Source organism: Folsomia candida, unplaced genomic scaffold (genome assembly GCF_002217175.1).
Source record: "Folsomia candida strain VU population unplaced genomic scaffold, ASM221717v1 Fcan01_Sc041, whole genome shotgun sequence".
NCBI classification, from domain to species: domain Eukaryota; kingdom Metazoa; phylum Arthropoda; class Collembola; order Entomobryomorpha; family Isotomidae; genus Folsomia; species Folsomia candida.
In genome coordinates this window covers 743,966-765,095 of record NW_019091233.1, presented here as the reverse complement: position 1 = coordinate 765,095, position 21,130 = coordinate 743,966, and the positions used below count along the sequence as shown (strand labels likewise).

Sequence of the window (21,130 nt, the reverse complement as noted above, 5' to 3'; positions counted from 1 at the left end):
ATCATCCACACGTGATGAAATTTAGCTTGAAGGAATGGTCTATGTGAAAGGATATGAAGTGAAATTTAGAAAATTGTCAGAGATGACCCCAATAAGGTCATTCAGAGTTAACTTATGTATTATGATTCGATTTTGAGGGAGTGGTACAGTGATATGGGCGTGGTACTTCTATGAAAATGATTGCCACGTAAAGTTATAACATGGTAGCTTAGCAGGTCGACTTTTTGAAATTATAATATAGGTAAAATACAATAAATACGTCTCGAATTTCGCCTGTCTTTACGACAGGCTTATAGGCTAGTGCTCTTATAATTAAATATATATTGCTTATTTAAGAAGATTCCATTATGTTAGGTAAGTTTGTGATTATGGCACAATGATGTCATATATATGTCACTGTCACATAAGTTTAAAAACCTATTATGCATGAACTGCGGAACCTATCTGTGCAATCATTCCTACAGCGAAGCCATCACTATTTTGAAGCTGTAACAATTGGCTCTTATCTCTTATCGCACGGTTAAACCTTGTCAATTTAATTACTATTTGGTAATCAATATGCAACTGCTTAATTTGATTGTCAGTCTTTGGCAAAGTTCGGTTGAGAGACTAGCACATTTTCATACATAATTGACACCATTATGGGCGACAATGATGCAATCCAGAGGTCGATTATGACCAGGTGAGTAGAATAAAGGATACACGTTGAATATTATAATTCAATTTACAACAAAACAACAATAATTTATTGTCTGAAAATACTTGTAATTTCAGGCTTATTATAAAATTCAAACATTTCAATTTCTCATTTAAAAATTACATATTATTTTCTTCATAAAATTGTACTATTGTTATCGATTTGTATTTTAATATTAAAATTTGGTTGTTTCAGGATGTAGAGAATGATAATCAGGGATATGTCCCAAGTGAGGAGAAAGAAGTGGGCGATGGGTTTGGTGGCACGTTATCAGCACCGAACTATTCTGTAAGATTTTATATCTTATTAAGCGACATGTGATATTAATCTGGCTTGTCCATTTATTGGCTTAGGTTTGAAGTGGTCGAAAGTATTTACTCCTTATTTATTCCTTTAAATCAACGATTTCTATGTAGTTATTGTAAATCGGGGTGAATCTTAATGTTTAATTCTACCTGTACGATATAATCGTTTGTATTCCATTCGGTTGTTATGTAAAATATATCTCAGCACGACCTACACCTGTGAACAATTCCTGATTAGATAAGTAATCTGATTTATCCTAAAACCACACTAATTACGGATATTCTAGGAAGATGCACAACCACCTTCCGAAATTCTATCGGGTACAGGAAATGACGGCATCCAAGAATGGGACAGTCCGATAGAGTTCCTCTTGTCCTGTATTTCTATGAGCGTCGGGCTTGAAAACATTTGGCGATTCCCCTTTATCGCACTGACGAATGGAGGGGGAGCTTTTTTAATCCCATATTTGATCGTCCTCGTCATTATTGGAAGACCGATCTATTATTTAGAAATGTGTCTCGGGCAATTCACTAGTTGCGGACTAGTAAGGGCTTGGTCGGTGTCCCCTTTGTTCAAAGGTATCGGCTTTGCGGTCGTGCTGGCGTCATTTTGCGTGGGCACATACTATTGCACCATCATGGCTGTGGCGATTTATTATCTGGTGGCGTCATTCTCTAAAACGTTGCCTTGGGACTACTGCGACAAAAATTGGGGAGGCGATCTGTGTACGGATGATGGAAAGGTTAACACGAACCTAACGAGTCAACGGACAACGAGTTTATATTTCCAGTTGAGTAATAATTACAATTTAGACAATTATGACAAAGTCCCCCAGACATTTGTTTTTAAAAATAAATTTTAAAATTGCCCTTCAATTTTGAAAAAATTGATGTACTTTTCTACAAATTGTTTTCAAAAGTTTTCAAAAATTTTATTTTATGTTGCAGCATGGAAGTCTTTCCTCAATTGCCTAATGTAGAAGACGGTCTTGGAAAGATTCATTGGAAGCTTGCTCTGAGCTTATTACTGGCATGGATACCTATATTTTTAACGTTATGGAAGGGAGTAAAATCCTCTGGTAAAGTGGCTTATTTCACGGTTAGTTGAATTTGAATCAACGTTTGCTGATGCAGATTTGTTAATGCGAAATTTTGTTTCAAAAAGGCATTGTTCCCTTATGTGGTGCTGCTTATTCTATTAATCCGTGGAGTAACTCTTGAAGGAGCAGGAACTGGAATTGAATTTTTCTTCAGACCACAGTGGAGCGCTTTGTATGACCCAGAAGTAAGTATTAAAATAATTGGTGTTCTTAATGTGCTCAAACCGTTTCGGTTTTGAAACGGATTTCGCTCCTAGCTTCCTCTGTATTTTTGGAAACGTTTAATTTAATTTCAGTTCGTTGCCAAATTTATGATTTTTCGTATCCGTTTTGTTTCTGATTGTTTCCGTTTCGTTTATCCGTGCCACCAAAATCCGAAACGGTACGAAACGATTAAAGCACTAATTATTTTTACCTACTGTTTAAAATTATGCCAATTTGTGCTTACCTAATTAGTTTGGAATTTTAATAAGAAAGTTGGAAATAAGAGTTTAAATATCATATGTAATATACATATCTTATACTGTGGTATTAAATATAACTTTTTTAATGGTGTCTTAGGTATGGTACGCGGCAGGTGAGGAAATATAACATAAATTTCAATATATTTCTTTCATTTACTGAAATCTATTGTATTTATTAACAGTTGGCCCATGCTTCTTTTCCCTTGGAATCGGATTTGGACCAATTTTGTCTCTCTCATCGCACAATAAGTTTAACCATAATGTTTACAGGTTAAAAAACCTACCTATATTATGAGGAAGTATATCGACATGTTTATAATTATAATATTCGGTAACATTGCAGGGATACCATAATTATCAGTTTTATGGACACTTTTACAAGTATATTGGCCGGCTGTACGGTCTTCGCGGTACTCGGTTACTTATCCAAACAGACCGGGATAGATGTCGATATGATAACTTCCGGTGGAATGGATTTAGCTTTTGTCGCTTATCCAGAAGCCATTGCGAATTTTGGGTGGGCACCTCAGGTACTGAAATATCCAAATTATATTAATTAGTATAGAAATCCAGCTGAAATAGTAATACATTCGTTAATTCATTAATAGCTATTTGCTGTATTATTCTTTTTGATGTTACTCACCCTTGGGATTGGAACCCTGACAGGCCTTACGGGATCTGTTATTGGGGTTCTATGTGAGCAGTTCCGGTCTGTTCCTCAGTGGATAATAACTCTTTCCGTTTGTGCAGTTGGATTTCTCTTTGGGTTAATGTACTGCACAGAGGTAAAAGTTATAATAAGTAGATATATTGACTAGAATTTACCTAGCCTCACATTCTTAATAAATTGCAGGGTGGCCTTACAATGATCGATCTGATTGATTATTTCGGGTCTAATTTTATCATTTATGTAATGGGTGGACTCGAGTGTGCAGCAATTGCGTGGGTGTATGGGCTGCAGAGGTTCTGTAATGATATTGAGTTCATGTTGGAAAGACCAGTAGGATGGTATTGGAAAATTTGCTGGGGGTTCGTCACACCTGTTGGCCTCGCCATTATCTTCGTGTATGCCATGGTTACACAAGAACTTAAATATCCCACAGCCCATCTTGGTAAGTTGAGTCAAGTTGAGTGATTATCTGGAAGATTATTGTAGGTACTGCAACATTAATCCCTGTTAAAATAGTGACTAGCAGGTCATAACGGTTCGACTGTGTTAATGCTACTTGTGTTAAGTGAAGGTTATGCTTTAGGACCAAACGTAATTTAGATGCAGACTGGTTCAAACTATGTATAACTTGATTGGTTGAATTCCATAACTAGGTGAAATAAATTGTTAAATTAGTTGCAGGTTGGTCACTGGCTGCGGTAGCGCTATCACTGGTACCAGCATTCATGTTGCACACTGTGTATACAAGATTGCCGGATGGATTTTTGGAAGTAAGATTAATATACTCAAAACATATACTTAGATATTTTTTATTAACTTTTTTTGTTATTCATTTTAGCGAATGATAAGACCAAAGAAGGAATGGGGACCGTTGGACAATAAAATACGACTAGAATGGCTAGCAAATGTTCCGGCAAAAACAAAATTATTCTAAATATTTGGGTTACATTACACTGCAATATTTATGAAAATGTAAATGAATTTAGAAATTTTGCAAAATGTATTAATTTAAGCTTTAATAAAGCACAGAATTGATATTAGATTGCGGTTTTAGATCGCTGCTTTGGCGACTTGATGAATTTAACACCAACATTTCCGACCTTTGATCATAACGAAATTTTTAAAGTTATATACCACATGCAGCAATTGCTTCCATTGAGATTGTGTTAAAACAGTGTTTCCGCTATGTTGTGAATTGTTCAGTCTGAGACAAGTTAAATTTAACATGGTGAATTTTCGCGACTAATAAAAACGTTGTCAAAAACTTCATTAGGTACTTATTTTGCCCAAACAGGTTACGGATTAAATTTTACTAACAGCGTGATATCTTGTTCCAGAACCATTTGAGAACATCTAGTTGCCATAAAACCACACGACACAAAAAGGTCAATAGGTCAATAAATAAACTAAATTTTAAAAAACCGTGTGCGTACCCTAGAATTTGAAAGGGCTCCTAATGTTTTTTTTACAGCATCTTCCTATCTCATAAGGTGTCGCCAATCGGACGCTTACAATTTAAAGTTTGCGTGAGTGACTACACTATTTGACATATACATACTGGCATGCTGACAATACTGCATATCAACTTTCATGTTAAGTAAATTGTTTAGCTAGTTATAGCTGTAGAAAGAGTGCAAAGATTCTTAGAACTATAACTTATGGACGACCATAATTCTCTTTCAGGTATAAGAAGCTACATGTTTTTAAACAACCACATGGATATAAATTATTTTAACCTATATGAGCAAATCGAATCTTTCAGTAGTGCATTTTTAAATTTTGCTAAATAAACAACTCAAACTTAGATTTTGCTCTAAATTGTAAGCATTTTTCTACTCATTTTATGTGTATTCTATTTCATTCAAAATTTATATGGGAATCCAAAAATTTCTAAAATTTTAAATTGGCATAAGTTTATGAATAGTTTTAGTGAAGTTAAAAATCTTATTATACAACGACTAATCGACACCTTTATCTGTAACCTTCCAGGGAAACTTAACCTGCCAAAAAATATTTCTGGTGTCACATTTAAAATATTAAATAATTGTAAAAATTGGTTCATGTCTCATAATTGTGTCATGTGTTCCTTCTTAAAACAAGAATTTCCTCCATAAATGGTAAAAATCTATCTCAAAGCGATGAAATGCCCTAATTAGGAATTAATTAGTCAGTGTTCTTTATGTCGTGGGTTCATTATAGGCAGGAAACTGTATGGATTTTCTGGCAGAACTTTGTGCATAATATATCCTTATTTAGCAGGGTACCAATTTAAATTCAGTGTAATAAATAAATACACATTCATACGGCACGAGTGTCATTAAAAATACGAATTCAATTCCTCCAATCATTGTTCGAATGCAACATCCGCATTCTATAATGCCACGTTTGTATGAATCAAGTTTTCAATAAATTTGGAATATTTGTACTTAGTACAATAATACATTTACCGAGTTTGGCTTAGCACATCTTTTCGAATTCGTATGCACATCAGCTTTCTAACTATTGCCTCATTATTCTTACATAGCACACAATTTTTTAGAAAAATACACGCCTACACGACAAATCAAAAAATTCTCACTTATAGTATTTGAAGTTCTGGGTCAAGATATCAAACCCGATTTTTCCCATTCATTTAAGTATTCATTACCTCATCGAACCAATGGCATTAATTCCCCTAGAACCATTCGCCGACTGCTTGAAAGATCTTTATCCAATGGGCGATAGGCACCAACACGTTGACATTTCTTCACAGATTATCAGGGACAATCTGCATCACAGAATGCTTTGGTTGGTGCACGGTCCCGCAGCTGCAGAAATTTCGAAAAGTGGTTTCCTTGCCGTTCAGATGTGCACCCTCTCTATATTCTTAGCTCTTGATTTCGTCTACCATACTCGAATTGCGATAACCAAGCACATTCTAAGAAATAGTCACACAATCCGGGGAAATTTCGAGCATTCCAACATTCTAATAGTTTCCCCCAGCCAGACTTTTAAATCTCATGGAAGTCACGATGATGAGCTCCTTCGATTGGGAGAAGTCGACCGGTGGCCGGTTAGGAAGTACGTTTTGCGACTTGAAAGTAACAAAACGAACACCTAGTTGTACTGGTGTCACTTGTGTCGTGCATATTATCACGTGGATTATGCGGAAATCCGGTAAGTATGCTCTATAATCTGTAAAAACTCTGGTAGAGTCATATGTAAACTATGCAGCAGTAAAGATTTCGATAAATATTTGGTTCGGGGTGGTAGACGTTTAACATTTTGACGTGTATAACTTCTTTACCAAAAGTATATCGATCAATATTAATTTCATTGTCAAGTCCGTTAGAGCCATTTTTATAAAACTTATTTATAAAATCCTAACAGTTATGATTCATTTTAAATCACTATTTCCCATTTTTCCAAGAGCGTAAAAAAGTAATACAATCAAGATTGAAATGATTCTCTCTATACTAGATCGCTTACTCCAAGCTATTTCCAAGCTATGTGGAAATACCCGATTCGAATCGCGATCCACTCCTTCAACTACATCCCACCGCATGAAGACTGCCGATTTGTCAACTACCGGGAGATAGCAGGAAGCTCTTGCAACGTCGATGACGTCCGCCGTCTCGCAACTGTTCTACTCCATTTAAATTTGACACTATGGGACAAGGGTTACTCAGATTACACTCTAGACAACGAAAATGGCTATGTCTTCTACTTTGCGACATTCTTCTACATCTATGAAGGTTTCAAGTTCAGTTCTCAGAGGAGCGCCGAGCAGATGGAAATCGTCTATTGCAATTCCAAACAAAGAATGCTTCAAACATCGCTAAGCATTTGGCTCGAACCATTTCTGATGCACACCTGGTACTTTAATCTCGTCGTTTTGATCAGCCTTCCCCTTATCTTTGTCGGAATTAGTACGTACCGGTATTACAACAACCTCAAGGTTCGGGGTGATGTCAAATGGAAATATTATGACGGCTCTATTACTCTAAGCTTGGAGGTGTTTGCAACAATTTTGCGACAATCCACCACTATCACGAACAAAGTGGTGCTACTACTCATGACCATGTATAGCCTTGTCATGGTTACGAAATACGAATTCTACTGGACAAGTGAGGTCATAGTTCCCACGAGATTCAAACCTTTTAGGGATCTCATTCAATTTTTTGACAACGGGTACCAAGTTCGACTACAAGGATGGAGCAGAAACGACTGGGAGAAAACGACGATGCTGAACGCGTTCGAGTTGAAGGGCTTAAGCCAAGATCAGTTCAAGAAATCCGTGGTCCGATCCCACCTCAATGATGATGCCCTTAGGTCTGGCATATCTCCACAGGATCCCTTCTATGGTAAACTGTCAAACGATGCTGAGTGGAAAGTACCTGAAATGAAATATAGATACCTCCGGGGTAAGTTTGATTGCTACGCTTTCCCTGTGGCGATCCAGTACACTTACTTGGCGTGGTATGTAGGCGTGCTGCAAAATGTGTGGCGGATGCTCGGACGCTTGGACAATGGGGGGTTTCAAGTCGTTTGGAAAACGTTCGACTTATTGAAAGATGCCAGGGAAATTAGGAATATGAAGATGCGTCACAATGCGACCGAGGTGGATAAGTCCAACGAAATAACCTTTCATAATTTAAGGTATTGGTTTGTAGTTCAAGGGGCAGCTGGGGCTCTCGGGTTTATTGTTTTGCTCTTTTTGGAGCCAAAATTGTCGAGAGTTCGGTGTAAAGTAGTTTGCTACGAAACGACGTAAGATTTCAAACTATTACGTCCTTAAGACGCTCGAGATAAATCGGAACATGGATACATATTTAAAAAGTTTTAGAGGCTTTGGGAAAGGGAACGTAACTTGCACTTTAAACCACAAGCAATATGTCAACCTGCAATTTAGCTCCGTCTGCCCTGCAGCACCGGAGTATTGCACGTTGTGGAAGTCAGAGGGACTGATTCAAATTGAATTTCAGACCGCTCCCATTGTTAATCAAGTGGGCACGTGGTTTTCGCGTGAAAAATTCTATCCACCGACTTTCATGCAGTGCAATAGTATAACTTTGATACAGTTTGACACAAATCTGGTGCTAATTGATGCCTCTATAAGACGCTTTGGGCTAATTCTAATTCCAAAAGAAGATTGCCTAGAGACATCAATGCACGATGTTGGATTAGATACATTAACTTCTTAACTGTTACCGACCCAGCACTTTATGAATTACGTTCCCAAACAGGGATCCGTCGCACTTCAAATTTTGTCGAAAGCTAACATTTTTGATCATTTCATTTCTTCAGAGTAAAAAAAAACTTCTGTGCAAATTTTAGACAAAGTGTAGCAAATTACTCAGTTGGCTAAAATTTATCGAATAAGGGATAGATTTTATAAGACTTTTTAAAGCATTGTTACCGAACTTGTTATATCCATCATACTTGTATAAAAATATTTGCTTCGTGGGTGTGAATAATATGAGAATAGTCATTGTTCTCCAACGTATGGAAATATGTTTAATCTTTTTAATTTGTTTAAACCGGAGAGTAAATTAAGAGTTAAATAAACGAAGGACATGGATGTCGGATTGTGAAAACAGTTTTCGACAATGCTATTGTTGCCATCATCCATCTCATTCCGTTTTAACCTGACATGGTATAAATGGACTAGCATATTTTGTTAAATTTAATTTTCAATAGTTTATTTCATCCATGCTAGATTAACGTTGTTTTGCGTTTGTCTTCTTAAACACCCCAAATTGCTAGCAATGTTCATATATTTTCTTTGAATTATATATAGTTGTGATTGGATACATTTACAAGCATTACAAAATAAGCCAAGAGGGCTTCAATTTTTAGCCCGAGTCAGGGCTTATGGAACCGCCACGTCCGTCGGTCTGTCTGTCGGTCTGTCTGTCCGTGATCACGATAGAGCCAAAACGGCTCAACCGATCGACTTGAAATTTTCACCATATGTATATTGGACAAAGTTAGGAATCAAGTTCGAAGATGAGCCAAATCGGTCCACTGGTTGGCCGGTGGTGGCCATATGGGTGGTGGGGGTCTTATACACAGAAATTTCAAAATAGTCGTAGAAAGCTGAAATTTGGTACATAGGTCACTAATGTCTTCTAATGAAAGAATATAAAGTGAAATTGCAAAAAAAAATTATTCGGAGGGACCCTATAGTTCATCTAACAAAACCGCGGCCTTTTTTGTGTGGCATCCTTATGGCGTGCAGGCCGCCGTTTTAATGGATGGACCATAGTGGGTAACCCATACTGATTTTACAAAATCATCCAATTAAGCTCAAATTTGGCACCGATGCTAACAATAGCTTATAATAAGGGTTTATGAAGTGAAATTTGGAAAATTTTGAACCAGAGTTACCCTAGTGGGTGACCCATACCGATTTTTCAAAATCATCTAATTAAGCGGGAATTTGGCACATAGGTTGGAATATTAGTTCAAATTACTATAAAATAGTCGGATTGATAAATTACTGTCCTAAACCTGACTCGGGCTATATGGAGTCTGCACTGTAGGTTTTATTTTACTTTAACAGCTTTACAATATCTTAAACAGCGGACAATTTTCCGGATACTGGTCGCATGACGACAATTATCTAGTTGGCAATGTTTTCAAGGTTTACAAAAAATATAAAACTAAATAACAACTAAAACAATAGGCCTCGTACACACTTTTCCAGAAGAATGATTTCACCCTACCCCAGCATATCTTGATATTTTCCCAAATTTCTTTTTTATTCGCATAACAAAGCTCCCCAAAAAACATGGCTATTGCACCTGGAAAAGATGAAATACCTATAATAAAAATGGTTTGAATATTCCCATCGATTCTCACTGTTGAAAATTTCAAGGCTGATAGCTCTTTGAATTTAATTACTTTTAGAGTTGTCCTTCTTCCAACTCCATATCTATGCAACATGACCTGGGTTTCTAAAATCTTATATATTCCCGAGCTAACAAACAGCTTTAAGTAGTAAGGCACCTTACTTTTCGTATGGTAGCATTTGAAACTCCACACATGCAATGCAAACATCTCCTCCTTCCCTGAATAAAACTTTATTAGAGGATAATTTACCCTTAAGTAATTTATATAAGCTGCTATCTCAGTGGGTGAGTCGATATAAAGGTATTTTCCACAAGAAACAATTTCCCTTTCTAGAAGTTCTTTTATATTTTCTAGAGAAAATGTATTTTCGTTTTGGTTGTTCCAATGAAATTTTGGAAACCAACGAGACCTTGGATTCATGAAGTTGAAGAAATTCAAGTCACTTATTGCTAAGGCCATTTCTTCTAGGAAATTTTGAAAGGTGTAGTAAGCAAAGAAAGTTGTTTCATTATTTTTGTAACGTTGGTGATAATTCGCTTCTAAAACTTTAGGTTTTGACAGGTACCCGAAGCAATTGACTTCCTTAAATATACCCAAGTTTTGTTGCTTCCTTCTGAATTTTTCTACAGTCGTATATAGTATCGCCTTATAGAGAGTCCTTGCTTTTGTATTTTCCATACTTGGGGAATCCTTTGGTAATGAAAGGCAGAAGGTGTCATTAAATTTTTTTGGTCGAACTCCATCCAACGGGGAGTTTAGATTTTCAATTAGAACGGCAATATATAAGCTGCTTAAAATCCCACCAAATAGGAGCCACGGACAAATTACCGCTTTGAAAAATAAAGTACTTTTAACCTTCTCGGATATTTGGGTAGCTTCATCAATTACAAGGCCTACAAGGATTAAAGCGCTAGAAAGTAAGTGTATTGGCAATCCTTTATACTTAGTAATCAATCCTAGAACTAAACCTCCAAGTATAATTGATAAAATTAACGTAATCCATACTGGTGTTGAAAATGGCGCAAAATATAAAAGGAAGTTTATTTGGGGCACTCTATAGCATGAAAGAAATGTCATCCCTTCCCTCTTTTTAAACATATATCGCGTGGGAAATACTGTATCATCGTGAATCGTAGAATCGATGTAAAATTCTGGAAAAAATGAATTACCATGATCCGTGAAAATTATCGTGCCATTTGCTTTCTTGACGGCTTCATTAATTAAGTATTGTTCCACATAGAACGCCTCGAAATTTGTCCCTTTTCCTAGGTACGGTTGAGGCAAACTGTCGAGTACGTTGAGAGCTAAGCGGTTACATATTCTCCAATTTCTGTCAAAATTTCCCAACTGTTTGTCAGGGTTTAGGAATATATTTTCCGACTTTTGTATACTTTGATGTTTTGAAATGTTTTGAAATGACTGACATTTTATTTTCGAAATACCAATTTCCCACAGCACACATAATTCAGCGTTTTCCCAAAGTTTAGTCTACTCAAAAAATATAACGGATAACTTCTGCACATAGAAAGGACAAAACGAAGTCAGTTTGTCTTTATCTAGGAAAACTTTATTGGTTGAATTTGATATTAAAACGAAGTAGTTATTGGGCCACTCATTCCCGACAGTTTGCACATTTATCTTGCTTAAAAAACTATTAGACTTTGGGGGCGAGAACATCTGATGAACGATATGCATGTAGTCGGTAAAGAACTTTGGGTTTGAATTCCACCAGGAATATTCCGGCTGAGAACTACTCATGGGTTGATTCACGTATACAATTACGTAATCACAAATCCATCTCTTAACCTTAAAAAGGTTTTTGATGTGTAACTCGTTTTTTTCGTTTTTTACCTAAATTGAATATAGTGAGTAAGAGACCGCCAGTATTTCCCAGATTTTCCGACACCAGACCATCATGCATTATTAGCAGTCTACAAACTAGAGGGTGGAATGTATTGAGCAAATTATGAAGCTGAATTTCACTCCCTTCAAGATATTCAAGTGAGAGTAGAATAAGAAATAAGTTGAATGGTCGCATTTGAAAAAAATACTGTATATATTTATTTAAGACATAATTTCTTATTCCACTGCCATTATGTAGAAAATGGATACTGCAATACGAAACTACAGTTTTGTAAGTACTTTTAAAATTGTAGTTGTACATACTTATTCGATTTTGCGAGGATTTGACTTTGCAGCTTTGCCTAATATGTATAACTTATGAGCTTTTTCAGCTTATAGAACACATTGTTGTTCCCTTTCAAGGTGGCATTTCTTTTTCAGCTTACGTGTCAAACATATCATTAAATATATATTTTCTACCGAGTTATTGTAACTCACGAGTGTATTAATATGCAATTCGTGTCAACATATCATTTGATATGAGGCAGGACAAGTAATATTTATAAATAGACTAAAGGTGATGTGAGAATTCGCAAATTGTGTCATACTTATTTACATTGACCGCCATTGTGTTTCGAGATATCCTTAAGGTTGAAAATACTGGTGTGATATTTGTATAATGCAATTGGTGAATGGACCCTGAAGAGTTATAAATTTATAAAATAGAACAATTCAATATTCTGTATGACTTTCGAACCAAGAATAAAGTAAAGGTTTTCTCTACATATTTTTAAAAAAAAATATGCATGCATGCACTACGCTACGCTACGCAGTTATTCCCAATTCCCACGCATGGTATCAATAATTTTTAAGTCAAGGTATAGAATGCGACATATATTTCAACATCGGTGGCGAATTTATCACCAGTATCAATGCACTTTATCGCCAATCCGGTAGAGTCATATACGTCTAAATCTGGTGATAATCAACATCCAATTTCTGTGAGTGTGACAAGATCTGTACTTATCAAATCTAGGTAGTAACTATGTATGTATTTAAAGTGTAGAATAATTCTGATGTGTTCTTAGAAGATGAATAGTACGTTAAAACAAATTTCTTACTTATATTTCCTACAGAAAAAATCATGTCATGACATGGAGTAAATCCACACCATTTGGTGTAGAATCATTTCTACACCAACAGTGTTGATTTGACATCAAAACGGTGTAGCTGCAAAGTTACGCTCCTTGGTGTAAATCTGGTGACGATATTATTTGCAGTGCAGTAACATTTACCAATCGAAAATAGTAAATTGTCTCCTGGTGGGTGATATCTTTATTTCCAGAGCGTTTATATTTGATACCTCAGGGTGATGAAATATCACCGAGCGGGAGACAATTAACTGTTTTCAGATGGCAAATTGTTACTGTCACGGTAAAGTGGAATAGAGACTCCGCGGTGGACACTCTTTTCCAAAAATTATTGAGAGTATTTATTATATCGGACATAATACTAAAGTAGGTTGAACAAAATGTGGCATATCAACACCGTTGATATATTTGGTTGGAATTAAATTTAGAGTAAATTAAGCAGGTTTCGGTTTTGATTTTAAGTTGGTTATAGTTTATGATGTAAGATGCCTGAAATGGATGGATTAAATTGTATGTGAAGTAACACTCTTAAACAAATTAACAATAAATTGTATATCTGTACATATGACCCTACAGCGTTGTATTTAGCTGGTATTAGATTAATACTACACGGTTAAAAATCTAATACCGATTAGTATTAAAATTATTACCACATAGTATTATTCTAATACCAGCATGATATTGCAATTCAATAAGTACCAACCCGATAGAGTTATATGATATGAATTTATGATGAATATCACAGGCTACTGATTAATTGCAATACTGTGTGTCTTCCAGGCATCAGCAAATTGTGAAAACGTTCATAAACTTAACATGTGTAATAAGCCGTTGAAAACGAAATGCAATACAGGGGTGATTCAAGATGGATTTTTTTGGTAATTCCGCAGCCCCATAAATTTCCAATGGTAACTGACTGACTATGAGTAATTATTAATTAGTAATTTTAAAACATTATAGAACTAAATAGTTCACGAATAATTTTAGCACAGATATGTACACCATACATACGTTACAAAATTCTTACCACCCCCCACCCAACCACTCAAAATTCTAGAATCCTTATAATTTCGTTAATTTGTGTGCCATGTTTTGGTTTCTCAATGTAATTGTAACCGCTGTTAATTTCCTGGTTAGCCTAATTATTTTTTTGGTTAGACATAATTGCTTTAGATACACATACATATAGCGTTCATTAAAACCCAAACTAGGAAAATTTCCAATGCAGCTTTCGTGACAAATGACGAGACAAATCAGACATATATGCACGTCAATATTTTCCATTTACACAAGGTAAATATCCCATTAATTTAGAAAGTCAACGTTACCTGTCTGGACATACATATCGATTGCATAAAGCTAAAACTGTAATACAGCTTTATCGTGTTTACTTGATCTTTGCTCGCTACCCATTTGGCGAACATTGTTGCTTAATTGATTTTCTTTGTATGTGCTCTCACCTATGGCATCTGGAAAAGATGCCAGCAATTCCCAAAGCTTCGACCACCAGCTATACAGTAGATTGACAGATTGATAGATACTTTATTTCGCATAAGGCCGTGGGCAATTGCATACCCCTAGTTCTATATTGGTAGATATAATTGGTAAAGTTTTGTAACGTTCACATTATATATTTAGAACAGTAATAAAGGAAGAAAAGATAACAAAATTTTGACAGAAATCCCATTAACATTTTTTCCTTATTACAGCATACGTTGTCTAGATCGATTAATACAAAGTCGGTTTGAGATAAACTGATATTAAAATATCTTTGCTCTTTATTTCATTTTGGAATTCGAGTTATAAACATGACTGGACCTTAGTAAGAATTTAAGAAAATTTGAGGGACTACAGTTAAAAACGGTGGTAATACATAGATCGTTACTGTTTTGAATAACAATACTAGTCCAACAAGTAGGTTAAAATTTGTCGTAAAAATGCATATCATGATTTTAGCGAGTTTGTTACATTGTCTTGCTTAATTATGGTAATAAATTTGAATTTCGGTGAAATTATAATACGCATTTTTCCATAAACTGCTAACATACGCGGCGGGCAATCTTTATCATTCAAAACAGTAATGATCAATTTTTACAAGTTGTTGTGGGCTGGAACGTTATTATAAAATGAGTTTTCTAATTGTGAAGCTATATGCATTGTAATTTTTGATTGAAACGATGAATATATTTTGGATTTTGAGTGTATGTTTAAATGTTTTGACAACATTTGTCTCTGGAATCGAGTTATGTCAAGTGCCAGAACTGGCTAGATTTTTAGAGTATATTATCACCTTGCAGAGACATGTGGATTGTACCCCGTTTTTCATAAGGCAAGCAGCTAGCCAAGTAAATACCTTAGAAGAATTTGTGATCAGTGCCGTAGTAAATCGAGTAACGGACGTTGTCCCATATTTTAATTTATATTTTGATTCAAGAAGTTTGAATAATGTTAGAAATAGATTCACTGAAAAACAAGGCCGGCTCTACAGCCGGAGAGGAGATTCCTGTAAACTTGTACTTGTTCTAGTGCATGAAGTAAAATTTGGATTTTTAGAGGGAATTAAAAAGTAAGTAAATAATTTGTCTACTTGGCAAACGTAGTTTAATTATGTATAGGTAAAGCAAGTTAGTACGGGTAGGAAAAGGGAAAAGCCTTATCGTCGTACTAACTCCAAATAGACATAAGTACACTAAATGTTTAATTTTAGAAACACGTAACAGCACAAAAATTACATACAAATAGGTTGCACGTGCGTCTTTTAAAAATTCAATATCGAGTGCACTTATGTCTTTTTAGAATTAGTACGACGTTATCCTGCGTTACATATGTAGCTAACGTGCATTTTAACTATCGTTTAGAACTTTCACTGGTCCTTATCTTCCAATCATTGCAAATCATATCGACCCCTGGATTTGGATAACTTCTCAGCCCTCACAGCTAGAACCTCTCCTATTATCCCAAATTCTTCCAGCACACACGAAATACAAGTTGGGAATATCATTCGAATCATCCACATCAAGAAATTTAGTTATAAAATCGGTCTGCTTCTTCTGTGACGATGGACGACCACAAATTGTTACCCACCTGCCCTCACAGCCCGATTACTTTCCTGATTATGTAACAAATCTACGCGGAAAACTAGTTCGGGTTTCCTTTTGTGATGTGGAATCGTTAATTTATGCCGATCCCCCGTACACCGGAGTGAACAATGCGAAACGAGGCGTTTGGAAGGGCTACCTTAACGAACATCTCGTTCCCAAGTTCAACTGCACGTACAATGCATTCATGTCGACGGGGAGAGGATCCGGTTTAAAGTTGCCGAATGGGACGTGGATCGGTATGAAAATATTTGAGAGCAAATAAATATCCTGTTGACATGGGTATGTAAAGATAAGATAGATATCCTTCTATTTTATTAGGCACTGTGGGGGATGTACTCTCGGGCAAGGCTGATGTGGGGATAACAACGGCGCATACACCAGATAGAAGTGAGTTGAAGACGAGATTTCATCAAATCTTTAATTGGAAAACGTATCTATAAATTATTGATTTTTACTTTTTTTTAGTTCAAGCGGTGTCGTTCACCAGCTCATTTATGGACGTAAGCTACTTAGTCTTGGTAAAGGGACATGGCACGCAGATTTTTTCGCTGTTTGCCTTTCTCAAGCCGTTCGACGAGGTTATGTGGATATGTCTCGGTATATCTACGTTGGTGGCGTTTCTTACTTTCAAAATGATTTCTGAGTGGATGAAACGAATCCATGGAACTGATTCTTGGACGATCCAGCGGCAAATTGGTTTTATTCTAACGAGTTATCTAGATCAAGGTTTTGCACCGGGTATTCCAAAGTTTACTCCTTTGAGATGTTTTATAGGACTGTGGTTCTGTTTTGGAATTGTAATCACGACAATTTATAAGTAAGTCTGGATACGCATAAATGTTTTTGGATATTTTTACTTTACTACAAAGGTGCGTGGGGAATATATTTAAGATTTTACCTGTATGATGATGCATATTATGACGATTTTCATCTTTCGAAAATTTAAGATGTAATTTAAACAAACACTCAGACAACGTGTAAGCTAGTCGTTGGTCATTAAACCTTTGACCTGAGCAAGTTTACCGCAATTAGTAAGCTACCGGCTTTGGAAATATTGTTGTTACAATAGATCACAACAATCTTGGTACCTTACAAAGATTATTTTAACTAATAAGCGAATATATTGAAACCAGATCATTAAACATTGAAATATTCTTCAATGTTTAACGATCTTTTTTCATTTTTGTCTAATCTACAGATCAAAGATGGTTGGACTTTTAGCATTTCCCACATTGGAACAAGTTCCCGAAACGTTTAAAGAATTGGTCGACTCCGAGTATCAAGTAGGATTTCCTTTCCATGGCAATGCTGCGTACAATACCCTGAAAGCATCAACAAATCCGGTGTATGTGAAATTAGTGAAAAACATGGAGATCATAACTGGTTCTGGGTTAGATTGTTTGGAAAGAGTGGCCAAGACCGATAAATCCGCGTGCATCTTATATTTGGGGTCGGACGCTTATCTAAGAGCGGCTAATTTATCGGATTCCGACATAAGGAAATTGGTGTATGCTCCAGAAACGGTGTTTAACGTAAGTTGAGATTTGGACGACAAATTATTGAAAAAATTTTAAGATTCCTTTGCCCCACAGTTGTGTATTAGCGTTTATTGAGATTTGGTTTTGTTGCAACTTTTTTTTTACTACACCTTATAATAACACAAATTTAGTTAAAGTTACGCGAAATTCTAATCTAAGCAACACATGAGATAAATTCAGTTCCCGAGGTAAACTTACAATATATACGAAGTACATGTTTCATAACTTCTTTAGAGTGATAGAATAATTTATTTTGAAAAAAGTATGTAAGTACACACTCGCATAGCTTCAGTTTAACTGCACTAAAGCAATAGCGAATACCTGACTAACTGAATATTCATATGTATATATCCTAAACTGAATAGAGTACCCAACTAATTTTTTGGTCGAATTTAAATATGACTTTTATTTCAAAGTAAAAGTATGGAATTGATTTTTTCAGGTTTTCATCGGTCTTATCCTCGAACCTGGTTCTATCTATAAGGAAGGTTTCGAGCGTTGGATGAGTTGGACGCGTCCCTTCCATTTGCCCCATCTTTGGAACGTGCATGACTTGTATTACAATCTCCGCCTGCCTAAACGTGCCTGGTGGCTGGAGACCGGCCAGATGGACAAGCTGAAAACTTCCGTGAAGGAAACGGATGTTAATCTTACCCTAAAACATATTTCAGGAGCGTTCTACTTTTTGGTTGGATGCCATTTAATTTCCAGCCTGCACTTTACTGTTGAAATTTTGTGGTCTAGGTTTAAACCGTTTTTCAAAAGATTTCACAAGAAATAGTTAGCTATACAGAATAATACAAAATAATATTGAAGATTGTCGATAACAATGCAAATAACTTGTAAATAACACATGCCGTTATCTGTATAATGGACAGGATATAATAAGTGCATATGTGTAAGTTTAATAAAAGAAGCTACTAATTATGATAATCAGGTTGAAGTGTTTAATCAAGCTACGTATCTGATATGAAATTGTTTTAAATTTATTTTTTTATATTAATAGTTATAGGAAAATTTAAAACAATTTATTAAATTTGTTTGTGGAATATAACTTTCGATTTTATGTGATAATTTCAGAACAATATATACATCTGTATTCTCTAGGATCAAAAATATCAAGTATTTATTTGTTCAGCTAAATAAACTTCATAGCCCGACCTGATTTTACCCCACAGAGTATCCATTATCCACAAAGAGCTGTTGCCCCGTCGTGGCCCCCGCTGTTCTTGGAGAAAGTAGGAAAAGTACGCTTTCGACCACTTGATCCATCCCCATCATAAAATTACCCTCTGGACAAACACCTGGAAGTGGGGTCCTACTTATCATCCTCTGTAGACCAGCATTGCCCCAATTCTTGGCATAGAATTCCCCATCACTCCTCCCCATGTCAGTGTTAACCGTACCGCAATTTATGGAATTGGCACGAATCCCATGTGGACCAAGTTCCACCGCCATGGCCTTCGTGACCCGATCCACCGCCGCTTTAGAGGCCGCGTAAACTGACACAAATGGGAAGAAGGTGGAGGACGCGATTGAAGAAATATTAACGATCCCACCGCCCCCTCCCGCCTCGATCATTCCCTTAGCCACGAACTGTGAAACGGAGAAGATAGCGCCAACATTGGTGGCAAAGGTGGTTTGAAAATTGGCAGGAGTCGTGGTCATAAAAAAATCCGGGGTGAAGACTCCAGCAGAGTTGACGAGGAAGTGGAAGTGCTTATCTGAGCAGGACTTGGTCAGCGCTACAGTTGTGGCTTCCCAATCGGCCAGGTCGACACAGATACTTTTCGCTGTGGGATGGGCATCGGAGAACGAAGCAATGTTTGAAGGATTTTTGCCAACTATCGTTACTTCTGCGCCGTAGGAGAGAAGTGCCTCTGCTATTCCGCGCCCAATTCCTGTAGTAGGATATACAATTCAATGAATTCATTGAATTCAATTCAATGGATATACAATGATATATATTCACTTAAGATTAACGATTTAAGACGATGTAAGACGTCGAGAAGATGGTGCCCCAATACGTTAACTAATTTCGTATGTGATTGAAATTTATAGTACACAACAAGGCTTTCTGGGGTTTCCCAGCTGCCAATGATTCCCTCCACATGTAAAAGCTATGTCGAAACTAGCCTGCACATTATATTTCTTTAATAGAATGTTGAAAAATAAGAAATTTGTTCTCTTTACAATTCTTCGAGAAATTGACGCTGTGGCGTGCTACCGTCAGATTTTTAAAAACAGCTGGGAATTTTAGATATTTGCAAGTTCTGTTTTTGTTTTTGTATTAGAGAAACACCATGTGCAGGCTAATTTCCGACATGACTTTTAGCATAGAAACGTATGCATAGATTCTTGGGAGACCCGCAGAAGCACTGGTACATAATTTATGATTAAAAGTTTCTGAAATAAATTCCAATTGTTTTGTTTAAAAAAGTTTATAAATAATTTTAAATATTGCACTTTACAAGCTTACTATTTTTAAGGTTATTATTATTACCTCTAGAACCACCAGTGACAAGGACCCGTTTGCCCTGGAAATCTTCAGTGTATCCTTTGGTCTCCATTTATGTAGCCTTTATTAAATTTACGCAACAAGTGAACAGGAGTGGACGGGTTTATTTGGATTTATCTGACTGGCTCGTGTAGCCTCAGAAGACCGAAAGATAATTTTCATCCAAGCAGATTTAATCCTGACGTGACTATACATAAATAAATATGTATAGGTTTAAACAGCACGAATAACACCAAAGATTCCAGCTTTGAAATTACTACATGCAGAAAATGAACTTACAAGTTGAAGGTCAGATCCAAACGTTATACATATCGCATGTAGTGATGATAAATACTAACCCATTCATAGATATGGAAACATTATAAGCTTATCTAAATATCTTGGTATTAATGTATTTACAGTTTGGGAGATTATTTTCATCTCTATACGATATTGCCTCATTTGTTCTCATTGGTTACTACGATCCAATATGGAACTTCCAAGATTAAAATATTTTGTCACATTCCGATACATAAGTGCAGCATGGTAAGATAATTGTGCTAAAATATAACCTCATCATGTTTCCAGACTGCAATTATTGATTTCCCTAAAATTCACTAATTACAGGTAAACTACTTACGAGTTATAAACACTTATCATTAGAAGGATTATAAAATATGCAACAATAAAATAGTTTTCATGGACTGGATGTTTCAAATTCATACCTATTCAGATCTCATAACTATTCTTAGGCTATTTGAAGAATTGCAAAAATGTATATGTAATTCAGAACTTGCGATGTAATATATATTATATTTACAAAAATTAAATTATCCCAAACCCAATATCATTCTCACCAGAATTTATTACAACTTTGATCTACTATATGTATATAAATGGACTTTTTGATGTCTAGATTTTATCGTAAATT

The 21,130-nt window shown here is 35.9% G+C and overlaps 3 protein-coding genes across 3 annotated transcripts; 2 read left to right on the top strand and 1 right to left on the bottom strand.

The window, feature by feature from the left end:
- Positions 1 to 591: 591 nt before the first annotated feature.
- Positions 592 to 4,245, top strand: LOC110861386 (sodium-dependent nutrient amino acid transporter 1). Its single transcript, XM_035844687.1, has 12 exons — positions 592 to 682; positions 893 to 985; positions 1,290 to 1,792; positions 1,951 to 2,101; positions 2,168 to 2,287; positions 2,664 to 2,679; positions 2,749 to 2,836; positions 2,910 to 3,096; positions 3,175 to 3,351; positions 3,420 to 3,678; positions 3,912 to 4,006; positions 4,075 to 4,245. The coding sequence occupies exons 3-12, from the start codon at positions 1,389 to 1,391 to the stop codon at positions 4,168 to 4,170; spliced, it is 1,593 nt and encodes a 530-aa protein (XP_035700580.1). The 5' UTR covers positions 592 to 682; positions 893 to 985; positions 1,290 to 1,388; the 3' UTR covers positions 4,171 to 4,245.
- Positions 4,246 to 15,849: 11,604 nt separating this feature from the next.
- On the top strand, positions 15,850 to 18,618 carry LOC118433096 (glutamate receptor ionotropic, delta-2-like). Its single transcript, XM_035844694.1, has 5 exons — positions 15,850 to 16,400; positions 16,483 to 16,551; positions 16,630 to 16,981; positions 17,363 to 17,696; positions 18,145 to 18,618. The coding sequence occupies exons 1-5, from the start codon at positions 16,349 to 16,351 to the stop codon at positions 18,481 to 18,483; spliced, it is 1,146 nt and encodes a 381-aa protein (XP_035700587.1). The 5' UTR covers positions 15,850 to 16,348; the 3' UTR covers positions 18,484 to 18,618.
- A 251-nt stretch (positions 18,619 to 18,869) lies between these two features.
- On the bottom strand, positions 18,870 to 20,272 carry LOC110861385 (L-xylulose reductase). Its single transcript, XM_022110489.1, has 2 exons — positions 20,206 to 20,272; positions 18,870 to 19,603 (listed from the first exon to the last, which is right to left on the bottom strand). The coding sequence occupies exons 1-2, from the start codon at positions 20,270 to 20,272 to the stop codon at positions 18,870 to 18,872; spliced, it is 801 nt and encodes a 266-aa protein (XP_021966181.1).
- Between the last annotated feature and the right edge of the window lie 858 nt (positions 20,273 to 21,130).